This window comes from Nomascus leucogenys, chromosome 11 (assembly GCF_006542625.1).
Source record: "Nomascus leucogenys isolate Asia chromosome 11, Asia_NLE_v1, whole genome shotgun sequence".
Lineage (NCBI taxonomy): Eukaryota > Metazoa > Chordata > Mammalia > Primates > Hylobatidae > Nomascus > Nomascus leucogenys.
This window is the reverse complement of record NC_044391.1, coordinates 79,896,322-79,918,091: the sequence shown is the minus strand read 5'-3', so window position 1 is coordinate 79,918,091 and position 21,770 is coordinate 79,896,322. Positions and strand designations below refer to the sequence as shown.

General features: G+C 33.4%; 1 protein-coding gene across 1 annotated transcript in view; it reads right to left on the bottom strand.

Moving 5' to 3' along the window:
- Positions 1-21,770, bottom strand: part of RSRC1 (arginine and serine rich coiled-coil 1) — a 365,746-nt gene that overhangs the window by 153,817 nt on the left and 190,159 nt on the right. The window contains exon 4 of the mRNA XM_030822753.1: positions 9,326-9,362. Within this exon, the coding sequence (XP_030678613.1) occupies positions 9,326-9,362 (37 nt within the window). The remainder of the gene's footprint in view (positions 1-9,325; positions 9,363-21,770) is intronic.

Sequence of the window (21,770 nt, the reverse complement as noted above, 5' to 3'; positions counted from 1 at the left end):
TGACTTATGAATACAAGCCTTTATATGCTAAGCATTCAAAGATTTTTCTTTCATGGAATCAAATATTCAAGGGCCTTAGAAATCATCCAGTTTATACCCTTTCCTTTATATAGGAACAAACTGAATCCACCAAAGGTTAAGTGCCAGTGCACAGAATCAGTTCACCTAACGCTAAACCAGTGCTTCCAGCACTCTGCTTATTTTCCAAGTAAAAGCAGCAAACAAAAGTAATTTTTCCTTAAAAATAATATTCATATATGCTCAGCAAAAAGAAAAAAACCTGTTACCTATCCAGGTCATGGAAGAGAAGTCATCAATGATTCCACTGGAAGCTCAAGCTTTCGCATCTTGCTTTTAACGCGCACTCCACTTGGCCACAAAAGATTTTAAAAATAAGCGAAGTCCCTCCCCATTAAAAAAAAAATTTTGATAACTTACTAAACAATATGGTATCAATTTACTTGTCTTTCGATTCCCAAACAAGTCAATAAACACACAACATTTGCAAGAGCAGATGCTGAATAATTTAGTCAAAAAATAAATATAAAGCTGAATATTTACTTAAAAGGTAGAGTCAACAAGGAAAGAAATTATACTATAATATGATGGTATGATATAGTCACTACCAAAATTGAAGATTATAATAAAATGTTACAGAAAGAGTTGGGTCAAAATTTCAAATTTAAAAATATTAGTCTGTAATAAGTCTAAACAATATTTTAAAGATGTCATAAGCCCCTTTTCTAATCTAATCATCACTTATTTGTTTTTTGCAATTATGAGATAGGATTTTCTTATATAAAGTAACCCATTCTTTCCTGTACTGATTATAATAAATGTATCATAAGCCTATTCTTACACATACTGTAATCAAGGTAACCAAAGTAAAAATAAAGTTGAATCTGTGCTGACTCCATAAAAGGCAAATTACATGGTCCTCAAATTTTCCCTAGAAATGCTTTAAATGATACAGTAGTAGTATTAACTTCCAGATTTTGACAGAATTCCAGCAAAAACCAGCTTCACGTGTGTGTATACATATTGCATCTAGCACTAAACAAATAAAAAGTCCAAGTTGTAAAATACCATATATAGTATGACTGTATTTTTACAAGTTAACAAAAAGCTAAGTAATATATGCATATATATGCCTGAAAACAGAGAAGGATACAGGAGATGAGTGGTAACTATTAAGACAAGATTGATGGAGATAGGAAAAGATATAATCATTTTTTTATATATCAGTTTTTGACATATTACAATGAACACGTATTAAAGTACTTTATAATATTTAAAAGTATATAATGAAGTTTTTAAAAGGGTAAGGATATAAACAGATAAAGGACAAAATGTTCTCATAGTTCGCTCTGAGTATGCTGGAATTAAGATATTGTTTTTATCTAAAGTTTCTTACATTAACTGGAACTGTTACAATTTTTTCTTTCTCTACAAAAATAATGATACACTTTAAAAAGTCTTATGCTTTGATAAATTTCACATACTATTTTAACAACGCTATGGGTAAGGGGAAAATGAAAAAAGTGAAACAGAGCAGTTGTGTGCCTTTCTAGAGGTCACACAGTAAAATCACAATATTCTGACTCCTTGTGCTGTGCTCTTCCTAAAATAAATAGGCTGTGTATGTTAAAATTAAATACAGATGCTATTATTCAGTGGCAAATGGTAATAGGCGTGATTAAAGATAGCACTGTGGCAAAGGCATTCTCCATCTTAACTCCTAACAGAAAACAATGCTGTTATCCCTGTTGCTAGTTCTCTCTCTACAGTTACTTAAGTTAGATCCCAAGAAAGCCCCTGAAATAACTACTAGGTACCACATGGGATGCCCTGCAATGAAGGTAAGCCTACAGTGTTTTGAACCCTAATACAAAAAACAATAATAAGAATACAATATTCAGTTACTGCAGTAGTTTCAAGAAGGTCTGATTTTCAGACCCTTAAGTAATGAGAAGTGGGAGTTACTTTAATGCATTTAGAATATTTAGTTTTACTTTAAAAAGCTTTAATAACCTCAGGTGCATAAAAGTCAAAAAAAGTTATTTATATTAAACATAATTCTGAGACTATTAACAATATCATGAAAATTGCATGACATCTTGTCCTTTTTTTTAAACGTCAGCCTGCCACCATTTCCCCTCCATTTTAAAAACCATTGTGCCTTATAATAAAACACACAGATCTTTCCCTAGAGGGTGAAAGGAGGGATTGGGGAAGGGCAGAGAAGGGCCTAAGTTCATGCTATTTGAATGACTGGACAATATTAATCATTTATTACAGAATCAATTTTCAATAAACTTGTAACTCATCAAAATGTATCAGAGAAATGGATCACTTGACATGGCACTGTTTATGACTAGATTATATGCCAGTCCTCAGATTTAAGATCTGTAAACTGCCTAAGAAATTATGACAGTAATATGACATTAACATGACATTAATATTTTATCCACATTAAAGGTATTTTAATTTGCACACATTCATAGGACGCACTGTCTGTTAAAAGGAAAGAGAAAGATTTATGGAATTGGTCTTGTAGAAAGAAGAAAAACTTCATGCTGTTTCATCTCATGATCACAGTTTAAGGAAAGTGTCTGTTTTAATATGTAGTTTTACCCTAAACCTCAAATGTATATTGTCTTAGGTGAGAAAAATATATTAAAATGTTGGGAGAAAGGTATCTATTATGCTGAAATCCTTAAATAGTGACATGAGCTAATAAATATTTTTAATCAGTGTTTAATGAATTTATTGAGTATATAGGTAACATCAGTGCATTTTGAGATAATATATTCTCAAACTCATTTAGACAAATGTCAAATACATATTTTCAGAACACAGTAAGAAAATATGAAGCTACAACTGAAATATTTAAAATGTTACAGATGAAAGTTTAGAGTTTATAATCTATTTTTGCATTTTCTAGCTCATGCTGTACATTAACTGAATCCCCAAAAGTATGACAATGATCCATTAACTGTGTTTATGCTTGTGTTAAATAGAACTATTAGTCTGAAAACCGAAATACAGCAGTTTGATTTTCAAGTCCTATGTAAAACAGTCTAAAACAGAAAGGAAAGGGCTTTTATTGGAACCTGATAGTTATTGATGAATACCTAATAGCAATGGGCCTGCCTACATTTCTGGCAAGCAGAATTATATTCTTATAAACCACTGATGGGCTAAACAAACTATTAATGACAGTGGCTTTTCAACATTTAAAATGGTCAGACTGTGTTACTTGACCACAAGGACAAGTAGGTCATTACTCTCAAATGTTATACAATATAAGAAACATAAATGAGACCTCTGTGGAGAGACAAAACCCACAGGTATGGCTCCAGAGTTCTTTTGCTATTCAGCTATTAATAGAAAACAAATCCCACTTAAAGCTGTAAACACTTGTAACCCTTTTCACTAAAAGATGTATTATCATTCATTTAATTTCCCACTTAAAGCTTAACAAGGTATTATTAGTCCTAGCGTCCAACACCAGTCCTGAAAAATACAACTTAACATCTGAACCAAAAATTTGAAAACAAATGTCTGTTACTCTTGCAAGATAAGATGAATTTTTTGCCCCTCTATAAACTTTCTGGAGTACCTCCTTCCCCTGGGTTTATGAACACCCAACCAATCATTCATAGGGAGCAGAATAATACTCAATGAATACAATGAAAACATCTAGATTCTTCTCCAGATTCAGAAGGCCTTCTTCATTGGACACATGTCTTTCAATTTAATGCCTTTTAATGTATTTTTCTTCCTGGTGGTCACTGAACCAGCAGCACTAACCTTGCTTAGGAGCTCGTTGAAATGCATAATTTCAAATCGTGCCCCAGACCCAAAGAATCAGAATGTGCTTTAAGCAAGAATCCCAGGTGACTCATATGTACATTAAAGATGGTGAAGCACTGCCCCAGATCACCGTGTACAGTTACTACAGGCCACTTCTATTTATTTGACTTTCAGAAAAGAGAACAAAGGAAGCTTTAGAAACATCATACTGATCAGGATAATTCATTTCATTCCTTGCCAAAGGGGGCATAGCACAGCTGTCCTTCTTTCAAGCCAGTAACAACTCACAAAACTATTTTGACCTAAAAAAGTAACAATTTTTCATACAGCTCAACTTAATATTTTCTGATCTAAATCCTTCTCCCAAGAGAAAAGGATAGCATCATTTTTATAGTTTGGTTATAAAATAATAATAGCTGTATTGTCATCAAATGGCAAGGCTCTATCTCCTGTATTTTTTTCTTAATTGGAAAAATAAAAATGTGTTGACTTCATTAAACCCCTCAGCTGAAAGTAAACATTTTAATCCCCATTCAGTAGTCCAATAAGCGTCACTACTCACTACATTATCCAGAACTTTAAAACATAATGGTAGAAAAAACCTGGAGTTGCCGGGCGCAGTTGCTTATGCTTGTAATCCCAGCATTCTGGAGGCCGAGGAGGGCGGATCATCTGAAGTCAGGAGTTCGAGGCTAGCCTGGCCAACATGGTAAAATCATGTTGGTCTCTACTAAAAATATAAAAATTAGCCGGGCATGGTGGCCAGTGCCTGCAGTCCCAGCTACTCAGGAGGCTGAGACAGCAGAATCACTTGAACCTGGGAGGTGGAGGTTGCAGTGAGCCAAGATTGCACCACTGCTCTCCAGCCTGGAAGACTGAGCAAGACTCCCATCTCAAAAAAAAAAAAGGAAGAAAAAAGAAAAAACATGGAGTCAGCAACCTTTGATAGAACAAGAAGAACTTAGAGTCAACTTTCTACAATTTTAGAGCAGCAATTTAAAAAAAAAAAAGTCAGGAGCAACATCTAATAACCACCCACCTCCACTCCTTCAACCCTTCTGTGATAACAGACACAACCCTGGGGTTATGATCAGAAGGCCTTTCATCTATAAGTGATTACTCATCAAATTAAAAAAATTATTTTCTTAAGTTCATTACAAAATCTAATTAAGCACAACATTATAAGCAGTGTTTTCACTCATTTCCTTTAAGCCTTAAAAAATGTTATAGGCACTGAGCTATGACACAAACCCACTGAATATGCAGCATTACTTCTTGGAACCTGAGGGTCAAGAGAAACCTATGCACACGTGAAGCATGTGCTACCTGTTGTGCTGTTAGCAATAAACCACTTTGCCTCTGACCCAGGAATCTCATATCTTCTGCCAGCATCTATACAACTGTGGAAGGCATGCAAGTAGGCTAAAATCTCAGACCCTTAATAAAGAAACACAATAAATATAATGATACACACAGTAATTTTTCCAGGATATAATGTTAAGCAAAAAAAAAAAAGGAAAAAAAATACACACACCACACACACACACACACACACACAGTTTAACCAAAAAAACAAAAACAACAACAACAAAAAAAACCAAAAAAACAAAGGATTAATAATAAAGCAGAAGTCAATAAAATTGGCTATTTATTTACAAGGGGTGGAAGAGAACAGGCTAGAAAGCAAGAGAGTGACACACCTCTCTGAGAATACCACTGTGTATAATTTTGACCTCTGGAAGTATGTTAACATCATACATGTTCAAAGATAATTAAATCAATAGGAATGGGGACAAAGACACCTAAATTGAATGCAAACAGAAACAAATAAATGCAACTATATTTCAAATGAATAACATAACTATATTCATTGGAGAAAGGGAATTGCAAATAAATCTTGAACTCTTTTTAATAGGGTTGTTTTACTCAAAGTATGCTTGTAGCAATTCTAAAACTATTTTATGTGTATTATATGACTGAACAAATGAGTAACTGTATTGGTGTTATTAGGAGTCAGGGTTCTCACTTGTTATAAGAACCTAGAAGCCATCTTGAAAAGATTCTCCCTGATAAATCTGGGACAATCTGACCATCAAAATAAATAAGGAAAGTAACTGACAATAACCTATTTAATAAAATTAAAATCATGAGTCCTTACTCCTGATAAATAGATAAATAAAATAAGGAAGGTGGGCTCTTCCTTACTGTAGAATGCTGGCTGTAACATGGAGGGAGCAGTAGAATTGGAAAATCTGTATTTTGCAATCATCAGACAAGGATCATCAATAGATAACAGAACAACAGCCTTCAAAGTCTCAGTCTAGAACTTTAAAAAGGCATAGGCTTTATGGGTAGTGAACAAGTTTGTGAAAAGAAAAATAAGATGGTATTGGACAGTATATTATAAAAAATTTAAGCTGGGGAGAATGAGATACTAGGACAGTTCTCAAGGTCACTTGGCAACATTAAGAGAAAGAAATGATTAAAAAAAAACAGAGAGGCTGAATCAATGGTCTAAGAGATTGTAAAAAACTTAAGTAAAGGAAATCAGTCCTTGAAGAGGTTCCAGGGGAAGAGTCCACTTACCCCACTCTTTTCTCCACAGATCCACACTTGCTTTCCCCTTTTCAGACTTACATATAACTATATACCAAGAAGAGCATATAAACATATAGTACAAAAACAGAGCAACTATGTTACCTGGTAGCAAGTATAACAAGCGACAAATATAATTTTTCTTAACTTATTAAAATGTATATTGGCTTTTACCCCCTTAGAACAATGCTAATTCTCTATGATAATCTAAGTAAATAATTTTTTAAAAACAAAGACTGAAGAAAGCTATACAAAGAAGAGATTAATTCCAAATGTACAGGATGCTTTCCTTATTTTAATATTATCATATATTTTTAACACTGATCTATTCAAAAATATACTTCTAATTGTATCTGGATATACAGCCAATTCAAAGAAGAGCTACATATATGCTAGAAGGCTCTAAACAATCTGCTCAGCAGTAAAAGGGAGAGACACAAACCTCAGGTGCCCACAGATGCTAGACAGAACAGGTTTCATTAATGCTCAACCCACAAATTGTGAGTTTAGCTCCATTTTAGGCATGAACCTTTTTAGAAAGGTTTATAAAGGTATTCTTCATAATATCACTGACTTTAATGAGTATTATTAATGTACAATGCAAGATGGATGAATGGATGGATAAACAGACAGATGGATAGATGAATATATTGTTAATAGTCCACAGTTAGTGGGTCAATTACAACATCAAGTTATAGTCTTTCAAACAACTAAGATAAAATGCATTCAAATCATCCGCTTCTTACTACCTAACTGTATGCTAGTCCTGGCTCTTTATTCCCAAAATGCTTATCTTTGAAACATATTTGAGGTATATGACCTGGCTCTCTCATTCCCAAAGTGCTTATCTTTGAAATACATTTGAGGTATATGACATAAGTAAAAATGAAATATAACTTAGTGTCAAGAATAGAGAAGAATAATTAATATACAATTATTCTTCGGTGAGTAGCTATGTTTTATAAAAAGTTTTAAAATATTTTTAGCCAGAGTACTCTTTCTTCAGATGAAATGTTATTTAAAAGTTCAAAAGTTTACGAAATAACTAAAAGTGGAACTATTTTGGTTAAAGTGAGTAGTGGAAGTCTGGAGTACCACCTGCTTTGGAGAGCTTTCTGGGCAGCCCAAGGCACAGCTAGAAAACCACTGCTGGATAAAATTATAAGTACAATATAAATGTGTGAAATAGTCACTGAAAATGAGATGCTACTAGTAAGTATAAAACGTTTGAAATCTAAACTAGTAAAACATCAAAGCCATTTTTATTTACTGAAGAACACGAACAAAGTAAATATAAAGTATTTTTAATAAATAATAATTTACAACAAAAGTATAAAAGACACCTCAGGCCAGGTGACTCATGCCTGTAATTCCAGCATTTTGGGAAGCTGAGGCGGGCGGATCACCTGAGGTCAGGTGTTTGAGACCAGCCTGGCTAATATGGTGAAATGCCATCTCTACTAAAAACACACAAAAAAATAGCTGGGTGTCGTTGACGGGCACCTGTAAGTCCAAATACTGGGAGGCTGAGGCAGGAGAATCGCTTGAACCTGGGAGGCAGAGGTTGCAGTGAGCTGAGATCGCACCACTGCACACTAATCTGGGAGAAAGAGAGAGGCTCCATCTCAAAAAAACAAACAAACAAACAAACAAATAAATAAATAAATAAAAATAAAAAATAAAAGACACCTAATTTTGGCACTATGATAGCTGTTCTTCCTTGTTGTAAGCCCCTAACTGATACTGGAATGTGATGTTACAGATTAACATGTTTATTCTGATGTCCATATGTCCTAAATCTATGTGCTATTATGAAGTGATAAACAGTGGTTCAGGAAATATTTTTAATGATGAAAATAACCATGTTATTTACTAACTTCTGATCCCCAAATACATAGCTCAAATTTTCTATTATATCCTCCTTTTTAATAATTAATCTCTAATTTTTAGGATCACTTTTAAAAGTCTAGATTTCCTCAGTTTCCATTAGCTGTAAAAGAAAAACTAAAAATTCCTTCCAACTATAAAACTGCTATAAGTCAAAATGAAGCTGTCTCTTGCTACTGTTTGCTTTTGTGGAAGCAGAACAAAAATACATTAATAGTTAACAAAGCTATAGTATGATATACGAATGAAGTCTTGCATTAAAAAACTACTTAGACTGTATTTACAAAAGAATCTGTACCATTAATTATTCAACATTTGGATCTGACCAGAAACCAGAGGATGATTCTGTAATGCTCAGTTTAAATGAACTACTTAATGTTGTAATAAACACTCAATACAGTGGGCTCAATGAGTTTCAAACATATTACAATTGTACGGGTTTTTCAATTTTTTGATCAATAACACATTTTAATGCTAAATCAGTTTGAATTTCACTTTTCTCTAAAATGTTTACTTAAACCAAAAATTTTGCATCTCAATTATTTTATATTCTAAATCTGAATGTAGTTTAAACCAATGCATTATTCATAAAGCAAAGACATCAGGAAAGACAAAGCTGTGCACTTCTTTCAAAGCTGCTAAATTGCTAAAACATACCATATTTATGCATGCAATATTTGATTGTGTTTTTCTTAAAACACAAGCTTGTTTTCATCAGATCAAGATACGCCAAAAATTCTACACCAAACAATTTTTGTTTATAATTAAAGCAAGCATCAATCCAAGGATTGTCATCCATTTTATTTCATCTCTACATCAAAAAAAAAGTAATTTAAAAAATTTTTAAATTCCCTTGAAATGATAAGAGAAATGAAAATGTAAGTGCCTTCACATAATAACAGCAAGCTGACCCTTTGGGAAATGGTTGACTTTCTCAATACAAGGTATTCAAAGCTCATTCAAAAGTGTTCATTTAGAATGCAGATATCAAAGATGATGAAATGTTCAAGAGAAAATTAGAACTTACCAGATGTTCTAATCCAGCTTTGATGTTTCCAGATTCCCTAAAATAGAAAAGTAAAAGTTCTAAATAGTTGCTAAATCCTTGTCTGCTCTAATTTGTTTACCTCAAAAATGTTTTATAAACCCTTTTAATTTTTTCATATGTATTTACTTATGTTCATAACACTGTTTTTAAGGACAAAACAGTTTTTATCAAAAGTGAACAGATAATTTATATCAGATTTACCACTAAATTGGTATTTCACTAAAAAAAGTTTCAGATTTTTCAAAGTCAATGAAAAATGTAAAGAACTCACAAACATCATTTTATTCTTCATACAATATCTATTCCTTTCACACTAGCTTTTCTATTAGAAATTTTATTATATTATTGTTTATTTCCAACATTTATTATGAAAATGTTCAAATTTACAGATTCTATCCACCACTCAGATTCTATAACTCACATTTTATTATGTTTCTCAAATATCCATCCATCAATGGTTGCATTTTTATAAAAAGAATGTACACATGAAGAATACATTAGTGAGTACACAGCTAAATAACTAAATCTTAACCTATTTTCTCCTGTCATTAATTTTATGAATTTAATGCACACTACAAATGAGGACCCAAGATCATTTTAATATTAAAAAAGAAAATATCACCAAAGAAAACATAAACATCAAATATCATGATATATTTTAAGTATTAAATTTCCTGCTTTTTACTGTAAAAGAGACTGCTTATGGAACTAAAAATACAAGTATCTGTACATGTAGCAAACATAATTTAAATATAGATTTGTTGAAATGTGGCAAACAGTTAAATTTTTTCTGATTTCAATCTGTACTAATTTATTTGTGACAAATGAACTTTGGCTTTTCTCATTCTGATCAAGCAATATTTTAGTTCCATTCTAAGTACCAAGCATTACCTTTTTTAACAAGAAATTATAATCCTACCACATTGCAGAAAGTAATTATTAATATAAATCCTCCAACAATAAACAACATTATTATATTCATGATGTTTAATCTTCTCCCCACATCTCCTCACTTCTCTGAGGGGTCTCAACTTTCTTTTCTATTTCTGTCTTCTATTTTTTCTTTGCCAAAGATATACTTACCTGTTTCCTTTGTCTTGCTATACTATCTTTCCAAATTTCTCCATTTTTATTCCCTTCAGATTTGCTGCTGGAAAACTGTACTCATGGCTTCTAACCTTTGCTCTCACTGCCCAGTCTGATATATTAAATTCCCACTTCTACTGATTAGCACTAATTTTCAGCCATTCTCTTCTGTATTTCCTGCTTCTGGCAATCTTAGCAAAACTATATATTCAATGTTTAGATATTTAATGGTTTCTGAAACTCATTATTTAATCTCTAATGTCTGCAGTCCTACTGACAAATGATAGGAATAAATTACTGCAAGGTGTGAGAGAAGGCTACTATCTATATAAATAATTATTTTATACTTTATCATTATAAAACTAATGCATTTATCGGAGCTGGAAGTCGAATGAATCTTTACATTTTCACAAGAACATTCAAATATAGTTATTTGCATAACTTAAAATTTAAACCAAAAAGTATTAACATATAGTGAAACAGCTGAACAGGGCAACATATATGTGTGTATGCACACGCGCACACACACACACACACACGAAATAAAATTAAGTCTTCCTCCCATCACTGACTCCCAGTTCTCAATTTTGGTTTATCCTTCTGAAGATATTCTATGCACTCGTGTGTGTGTGTGTGTGTGTGTGTGTGCGCGTGTGTGTGTGTGTCTTTCTCCCTTCTATGTTTGTTGAAATCCACAACAGAAGCATATTATACACTCTGTTTTGTATCTTCACTTGGTAATCTATCTTAGAGTCTGTGCTATATAATATACATCTACTTCACTTTCTCCCACAGCTACATTGTCACAAAATGGTTCTTATTAGAAAATAATATTGCAATATAAAAAGAACAAAAATGAACAGATTCAAAGTTAAGTCCATACTTTATTATCTGAAATAGCTGGGGCTAGACATGCTTTATCAGAATATTTCAGATTTTAGAAAGGTTAAGGTATGTCATACAACGGTGCCAGGAGGGTCTGATGCAGCATCTCATCATCATACACGTTAATAATTCTGAAAGAAAGATATTAATGTCCACACAAAATGGGATAAACAAAGACTGTAAATAGCTTCATTTCAGGGTAGGTTTGCTGTCAACTGTGTCTGCCACAATCTTAGGGAAAATCACTTAATTTTCTGAGATACCTGTATTTTAGAATGAGGACAAGAAACTGTTCTTTAAAACAAAAAGACAATGTAGACTATTGCTTTGCCATGTTTCTAAGTAATTCTTGAAATTAAAAGATATTTATAAAATATTTTGAATGGCATGGCTGAGAGAAAACTAGTCATCATTCTTGGCACATTCCCTTTCCTTCACTATCAAATATAACCAAATGTAATCAACCATAGGGCCCTGGCTATTCCAACTTCCTTAATTATCATTAGACCTAACTATTTCTTTCTATCTTCACAGCTTTTATGTTATTCCAGTCCATCATCCTTTCTCCATAAATTGCTGCAATAGTCTCTTATTGAATGCCAGTAGTTCCTGCCTTGTCCCATGTCAATTCATTTTCCATTAACACAGCAAAATCTTTCTAAAATATAAACTTAATCATGTCAATTCTCTTCTTAAAATCTACAGTATCCTACCATACTGCAGTTTACCTATTCCCTCTGTTATCTTATCAAAGCTACATTACATGAAAAGTAACAACAGCAGCCACAACAAACTACTAACCTGGTTTCACTCACCAATGAACTACTTTCACCCTCTACCTAAAATGCTCCTTTTCTCCCAACCTCCTCTAATCTTCCCTGTCTAACAAAAATCCATCCTTCAGGACTCATCCTAAACCATTCTTCAATTTGGGAAACCTTCTCCTTGTCCCACAAATTATGTAATGAATTCTTCCTATATGTTTCCATTAACACTCTGGGCATGTCCCATCACAGAATTGATCACGGTATTTTATAAATGCCTATTTACTTTCCTACTTACACCAGTGAAGTGAAAACTCCTTGACGATATGCATTTCATCTTTTTAATTTTTATATTCCAGCACCCAATACAATGACTGAATCAATATATTTAAGGATATGACATCTGAATCACAAGACAAGCTTGGGTACAGAGTCAGTAGCAACCAGCTCAGGTCTCTGAGCAGTACTACTCAGCCCCACTCTATCTCCAACCCATGTAAAGAGCAAGGCAATTTGCAACACTGAGTGGCTGCCTGAGATAAAACAGTAGTATTAGGAGGAAGGCACAGGTGCCTGTATGTGCATGAACATGTGTAGGGTGTGGGTGGTTATTTATTTATTTTTTTTTTACTGTTTTTGAGGGTGTGGGAGCCACAATGGGGAAAGTAGTTGAGGCTAAACTAGAACACTAGAGGTTGTCCACTCTAGTTTTTAAATTAGCCTGGAGAAGCACAAGTCAGATCTTAGGTTTTTACCCCTCCTTTTAGATTAAAATTACTATCCAAGGCAGCTAAATGCTGTTAGGAAAAAAAAAAGATGAACCCACAAGGAAAATTGTAAGATGTATAAACCAGAATTAAAAAAAAAATAATCTTACCCAGAGAAAACAGAATAAACTAAACAAGAATGTAAACATAATAACATCTTCAAATAGATGATTTTTAGAAATGTAAGTATGAAAATGAAGTTATGAAAAAGAACCAATATATGATAGTGGGTATTACAAACATAATCATTTGAAATAAAGAATTCAGAGGATGGATTGAAAATACAATAGATACAGACAGAGGATGAATTAATAAGCTGGAAAACTGGGTAGAAGAACTATTGCAGAAGGCATAGGGAGGGGGCAAAAAGACAAGACAAATAATTGATAGAATTAAGAACAGGAGTAGAAGTGTTAACATCTATATAATGAGAATCCTAGAAGGAGGATTAAAAAAAAATGGAAGAGAAGAAATATTTGAGGAAATAATGACAGATTTCCCAGATATAAAAATATTCAAATCTCAGGTTGAAAGGGCACATAGGGTGCTGAAAGGGTGTTTAAAAATCTGCAGCGAAACATATTATACGGACATTTAAGACTATAATGGATTAAGAGAAAAGTCAAAAAGCTTCTGGAATGAAAAAGGAGACCCCTACACAAAGGAAGAATATCACTGATATTAGATTTCCCAACACTAAAGTGAAGACAAGAAGACAACGGAGTAATAACAACTCTCAAGATAAAGTGTTACAGGAAAAGAACTGTGAACCAAGAATTAACATATAGCTAATAAACTATTATTTAAATACAAAGAAATATAAAGAAATTCTCAGCATACAAGGTTTCAGAAACTTCACCACACAAAGACATCATTTAAAAGAAGTCTTGAAGAATATAATGCAGGTAAGAAGATAAATTCAAGAAGAATCAACAAGGTAAGGCAAGTAAAGGATGGCCTAGAATTGAGCAATTATTGTAATCTAAGTAATCAATAACTATAAAGAAAACTAGAGAAAATTCACCCATAATCATCTGGAATTGAAATCCCAGAAAAGATTTTCAGATTGGATAAAAACCAAAATCCAGCAATGTATTATTTACAAAAGACACATAATACAAAACGATTCAGAAGGGTTTCCCAAAAAAAGGTTTCCCATAAAACCAGGCAAATATGGACCAAAAGAAAGCTGGGGCAGTAAGTTTAATGGTTTAATGACAAAATACATTTAAGTCCCCTGCTCCCATGTATGTATTATGTATGTATGTATACATATGAATGTATGTATATATTAGGAAAAGAAGGTAATTTTAGGTAATATATACATATATGACAGTCAGGGACTTAAGTATATTCTAGTCTAGGGAAAGATAAACCAAGAAGTTTTCATTTATATCTGGAAGGTTTGCATATACATAAAGCTATGTATGATGAGATAATTTTCCTCATCATTCCCTATTATCTCAATCCAAAATCTATTATGGATTTACTTATAAAAGTGATTACTTAAAAACAAATTTAAGAAACAAAAGACATCTAAAAGAAAAGTGACTTTTTTGGGGGGACAAAAACTTCGGGACACCTAAGTTTAAGCCAGTTCTCCATGATAATCAGTTTTCTTTACTTTTACTTTGGTCAGAAAGATAAGGAAGAACGACCACCTCAAAACAACACAGGTAAAGTATCATGAGTACATAAATACAACACAAAACAGTATGACATATAATACTGGTTTTAGAAGCAGAGTGCCTATACTCAAATTTAAACACTACTACAAAATAGTCCTGTGAGCTTGAGTAATAATCCAACTTTTCTCAACCTCAGATTGTCCACCTATGATGTGAGGCTTACTTGCCTTACCTAACACACAAGGTTGCTGTGAAAGAGTAAGAAGGATAATGTACATGAAGATAAAAAATAAACTATAGAAATGTTATTATGATGGAAGACATTTAAACACAAAAGTATTAAAAGTGATTCTAAAAGTTTTAATGAATTTGAAAAAATAGAAAGGCAACATGCAAGACATTGACAGAAGGATCTTACAACAAATGGTATAAAACCTGTCCTCTTTAGTGGTCTGTCTCTTGGGTTGTCCCTGTCATGACTTCATCAATATTTGTGCAACTCCTTTTGCCCTGTGCTGAAAGCAGACTTAATTCAATTATAGGTCTCAAAACTGATAAAATAGTCCTGAAGTGGAAAATGGGAAGAGATTATTGGCAAATGAATAAAGATTTGTATCGAACTAACACACAGGAGTACAGCAGGTCTTTTTTTAATCATTCCCTGTCTTAAATCTTCTGGGAACCATGAGTTTCCCTTCCCCTCATGCAGCACATCGATTTCTGAATTAGACTGCAATATTAAATAATTAATATACTTGCCATGATTGATGTTCTGCATTAGTTGAATATTAGGTTATCAATCAAAATCCACTTGGTTTAATGTAATAATATTGAAAAAGTGTCACAGGCTGTTCATCCAATTTGTAGTTGAGGCAGCACAGATAGTAATGTTGGCATAACACAAGGCTCTAAAGCAGGAAATGCAGTGGCTCAACATGTATGAAGCAGACATTTTAAAACTAACTGGGACAAGACTGAGGTTTTCCTAAATAAACCAGGTGGCACCTGATAGTTTTAATCTTAGGAGTGAGAAGATGCCATGTATCAATTACGCCATGGCAGGCAAGAAAAAAATTAAAAGTAGGTATTACTTTCCTTTGTTACAAACAAATTTCATTATTTTTTCAAAAGAAATATACTCTAAGTCTAAAAACTATTGCTATAATAAAGCTTATGTCCTCTTAAGAAATTTGTAAACAAAAAGACTAAGATTTTTTAGATCTAGTCTTACCAGAAAGTCATTGACTTTTCTTTCCTTTTCTTAAAACAGAAGAACAGTATCAATCATACCAATGAATATTCAGGTTTTTTAGTAGTCTAGAGGAATTGAGTTAAGGAGCCACACTTAATAATGATATTTATTTTGAAAAAATACTATTCTTTCTGATGATAGCAATTTCCCTTACTATCAATATTTTGCATCTACATTTGTCAAAACATAAGCTTAGGAAAATAACTTAAATTACTTGATTCTCCCAGTAAAGTAATGATAATTTTTCTCATCATTCCCTATTATCTCAATCCAAAATCTATTATGGATTTACTTATAAAAGTGATTACTTAAAAACAAATTTAAGAAACAAAAGACATCTAAAAGAAAAGTGACTTTTTTGGGGGGATGAGTAGAAACTTAACAAAATAAATATAACCAAAACCATTTCAAAGAGCAAGCCAAAATTCCAGTGAGGGTTTAGTTGTAAAATACTCATAAACCGTAAATCACATAACTAATTGAAGTAGCATTAAAATATCATTCCACTGAACAAGTCCTTGGTAAATAAAAGATTAAATATAATTATAATCACTAATGTATTATCTTATGTGAAAATGTGTCCATATACAGTAATTATGAAAAATGGAGTTAACTATTAAAAATAATTTTTTAAGAGATATTCTGTCACCCAGGCTGCAATGCAGTAGCAACATCTAGTTAGACTCTAACTCCTGGGCCCAAGTGGCCCTCCATCCTCAGGCTCCCAAGTAGCTATGACCACAGGCATGTGCCACCACACTCAGCTAATTTTTTTCTTATTTTTTGTAGAGATAGGTAGGGTCTCGCTATGTTGTCCAGGCTGGTCTTGAACTTCTAGCCTCAAGTGGCCCTCCCACATCAGCCACCCAAAGAACTGGAATTACAGGTGTGAGCCACTGCACCTGGCCAAAATAAAAAGGTACAGTAGATTTTTTTGTCATGAACTAAACATATTATTTTAAAAGATTAGTATGCTGCAGTTTTCTATGGATATGAGAGCCAAGATCATAGTTAATTTTGTATTTTTTTCTTTCATAAAGCAAAACCTACAGGAGTTGGATTTTTACATGATGTCACTGAAGGCTTATAAAAGCCTGACTACATACATTATTACAAATCTACATTTTCCATCTCAAACAATAATGAAAACATTTTTGTTTATCATGCATTAGATTTTCTTACGTATCAAATGTTATTGATGAATAAAAGGAATGGCAAAATATAAATCTAAGAAAAAGCTGAGTTCTGCCAGGCGTGGTGGCTCACGCCTGTAATCTCAGCACTTTGGGAGGCCGAGGTGGGCAGATCACGAGGTCAGGAGATGGAGACCATCCTGGCTAACACGGTGAAACCCCATCTCTACTAAAAAAAACACAGAAAATTACCCGGGCGTGGTGGTGGGCGCCTGTAGTCCCAGGTACTCAGGAGGCTGAGGCAGGAGAATGGCGTGAACCTGGGAGGCGGAGCTTGCAGTGGGCCGAGATCACGCCACTGCACTCCAGCCTGGGCGACAAAGCAAGACTCCATCTCAAAACAAAACAAAACAAAACAAAACAAAACAAAAAAAGCTGAGTTCTAATTTCAGCTCTACTATTTACTAATGGTCTTTGTTCAGTTATATATTTCTCAAATTTTTCTCACCTTACATTCAAAATCACAGATTAACAAGATAATCAGCATATAATATAGAAGTCACTCAGTAAATACTGGTTCAATACAACAGCCTAATAATGGACCAATTGACTACACTCCACTTCCAAAATAAAATCTTTATATAAGTTTTATCTTTTTTAATTGCCTTGAAATCCATTTCAACTGTAATACCTATAAATGAAAGTCAGTCTCATTTTCAAACATCAAATCTTGGATGGATGGATGGATGGATAGATGGATGGATGGATGGATAGACAGATAGATAAATTTTGGCTAGTATCCAATAGAACACTACAGATATCCTGATATAAGCACATTCTTATGTTCTATTAGCAAGAAGGTACACTGTTGGGAAAAGCAAGCAAAAATAATTTCTATTTTTGTATTTTAATTCAATTTTAAAAAATGCTTAATGTCAGTACTCTGATCTACAAAGATCTTCCTGAAATTCTCAGTTTCTGCTTCTCAGGTTTGGTTAGAATTCTTAGCACTTTTCTCTTGATTGGTGAACACCTTGCAAATTAGTGGCTCTAAATGAATATTCTTATGTTACTATAGTTCAGAATGATGGTTTTCAGATGTTTGCATTTTACAAGTAGTTTTCGATCTGACTGATTATTATCGGTAATAAATAAAGCTCTAGAACTTATAAATCATTTGCACAGATAAGTCTACCATAGTAACAACATTTAAGTGTTTTGTTTTCTTTTTAAGATCCTTTAGTTTTATAGACAAATATTAGTGAGCATCCACTATGTCAAGACAAGTTTAAATTAAATATATTAAACAGCCAAGGACTTATGATACACACTTGGCTTATTCCAACGGGAAGCTGAACACTTAAGTTAGTATGGATCAGTTATGCCACTTAAAACCAGTCAAGTAAACAGAGTTCACAGAAAGGGTCTACAGGGGAAAGAGAAGAGATTTCAGTATTTCTGAAGTCATGCTCTAGATAACAGTTGCAAACAAAGGAAAACTAAAAATTTGTCATCAGTAGATCTGATGTAAAAGAACCAATAAAAGAGGTTATTTTAGACACAAGAGAAATTATAGCAGAAACAGACTTGAAATGTCAAGGTGAAAGTACAACAGCAATGTTATTTACTGAGCTCCCTTAGCTCCATGATAAATTCTGAGGGGATAATAAAAACAATAACAACATAAACATCATCAACAGAAAAAAAGCAATAAAAAAGATGGTACCTATGCCTTACATGTTAAAAACTGTGTTGTCAAACCAAGGCTAGTACAGTCAGCCCTCCCTATCTGTGAATCCACAACAATGAAGTCAACCAACCACAGATCAAAAATATTTGGGGGGGTGGCGGGGGCGGGGAACGTGCATCTATATTGAACATGTGCAGAGTTTTTATTCTTGACATTATTCCCTAAACAATACAGTATAACAACCACTCACATAACATTTAAGTTGTAGTAGGTATTATAAGCAATCTAGATATAATACATAAATTATAGACAAATACTATGCCATTTTATATGAGGGACTTAAGAATCCATAGACTTTGGTATGTGCAGTAGGTCCTGGAATCAATATCTCACAGATACCGGGGGAAGATGGTATATAAAATAGTTAATGTCCAATCCAGGCAGGGAAAGGGCATGTGATACATGCTACCTATCTGGTACTTCTCACACGCAGGACAAACATTCATAATCAATGACAACTGTCTTTCCAACTTAGGCCAGGTGCAACTCAACACATTTTAGTAAGGAGTCATGGCCAGTTGTCTGGAGTTAGCAGGTGAGATGCAAGCTATTCACCATCACCCCCCACTTCAACCCATGCTCTTGACCTTGTTCAAGGAAAGTTCATAAAAAGGAAAAATGACCAGATGTGTTAGAGTGGTTGGAAAAGATTTCAAAGAGAAGGGTAATTTTAGCTAGATCCTGAAGGATTCATTGTATTTGCGTAGACTGAGTACGTAGAAAAGAGGAGGCAGGAAGAGTGAGCTCAAAAGTCCAGCATGACCTGGCAGTGTTCAAGTATGGAGAGTACCCTGCCCAGAGAAGATGTACTAAAAGGTCATAAAACTTTAATTAATTTAAAATAATTTTTATAATGTAAGTTTTTAGGTCCATCACATACAGTTGTGCATGTTGTTCATTATGAAAAAACAAAAAAATCAAGGGGGCAAGTGGAAGCTAAAAGCTATGTGCCCTGGCCAAACAGTATATCCTGGTATGCATCCACAGGAAAAAGGGACATCTTGTATAATATGCACAAAGGTGCCATATGGGCTACAAGTGACCCTGCAAATAATAAATGTTTATTGTAGAAAAATTCAAAATCACATCTGGTTCTAATGAAGAAAAAATAAAAGTCACCTGAAATCCCACTAGCCAAAGATAATAGCTTCAATATGTCCTCGTTTTTTCCTCCAGACATTCTTATGAATACACACAAATACAATTATTTTTCTTATAAAAATGGGACCATGGTTGATTTGTCATATAGCTTAAATTTTTTCACTACTTTACTATATATTATAAATAGCTTCTGGGTGTCAATAATATACTTCCATATAATATTTCAATGTTCGCATACTGTTCTGCATACAGATGTACAATAAGCTAACTTACCCCTTATTTTTGGACATTTAGGTTCTTTCTGATTTATCCTTATAAATAAAACTGGGGTATAAGAAAAGAATAATCATTAGATTTAAAAAATCATTGATGATTTTATGTAATGTTTATTTCACTTGGAGAAATGGGGTTAAATAATTTTTATAAGGGGAAATAAACCTAGCGTATTTCATCTCCGCTATTTAATCATAAATAAATTCATGCGTTCTATTACTTCTATATAAATACAAATATTTAAATATCAATTAAATTCACATTACAATTATAAATAATCTAAATTTAAATGTAATTTTAAAATACCATTTCTACTTCCAAAAATTCTACTATAAAATTATGTCCCAATAATTTCTTAAAAGCAATATATTCCCATATGTAACACAGTCAACAATCCCAAAGAGAAGGTCATAAATATATCCTATTAAGTCTTTAGCTGTTAAAACTGAGGGAAAAGGCTAGGCTCAGTGGCTCACGCCTGTAATCCCAGCACTTTGGGAGGCTGAGACGAGTGGATCACGAGGTCAGGAGATGGAGACCATCCTGGCTAACACAGTGAAAACCCGTCTCTAATAAAAATACAAAAAATTGGCTGAGTGTGGTGGCACGCAACTATAGTCCCAGCTACTTGGAAGGCTGAGGCAGGAGAATCACTTGAACCCAGGAGGCAGAGATTATAGTGAGCTGAGATCGTGCCACTGCACTCCAGCCTGGGTGACAGAGCAAGACTCCATCTGGGAAAAAAAAAAAAAAAAATTGAGGGAAAAGTGCAACATGTGTATATTTTTCCTGAAAACAGCAAAGTTTGAATAACTCAGAAATTGATTATCCAAGTTTTCAATTATTCAAGTCTTTTGATGATTTTCTCTTTCTTCTGTTGTTTTCTGTTTAACTTCTGTTCTCCTATTTAACTCAACAGGAAACTGAAAACTAAGGTGTAATTTTAATCAGGTAAGCATCTAATAGTGCTTGGAAATAATAATGAAGTCTTTCCTTGTTTAATGAATCAAACTCCTCGGCCTAGAATTCAAGATTCTTGCTCAAGTCAAAAGATTTGCCATTTCCTAAAGACCTCTTTGCACTTTCCAGCACTTAAATTTTCATGGTATTTGTCTAAGTGAACTGACCTTCTCAGAGACTCCACCTGTGAGGAAATACCGAACAGAGTTTGCCAGGCGCTGTAACAAGTGCTTTACATAATCTGCTCATTTAACATTTATGATTTTATCATAAAGAGATGTAATTATTATACCTATTTCATAGATGAGATAAATGAGGATCAGAGAGATTCAGCAGATCACACTACGCCGCTCAGCTAGAAACCTGAATTCAATTCCCAAACTTTAGTCAAGGGAGAATTTATAACTGTCAACTCTAAAAAACAATAACCTCAAGAATAAAACAAGATTTTACAACATTCCTTTACTCCTTAATTGGAAACATGATTAGGGAGGAGGCAGCAAAGCAATGAGGATTTAAGTAAAAATAAACACTAGCTGAACCTGGTCATTTACACTTACATTCTCATTCAATTCTTACAATATTCACAAAACAAATACTGTATAAATAGCTAACACATTTAAACAGTTAGGAAAATTTTATAGTGCACAGTAAAGATCCATAAAATAAAAGGAAATGCCATTTTTCACCTAGCAAACAAGCAAAGGTGAAAACAAATGATAATGTTTCCATTGTTGGCAAAGGTGCTGAGAATCAGGTATCTTCATGCACTACCAGTGGAAGCAGAAAATAACACAGGTTTTCTGGAGGGCAATTGTTAGAACG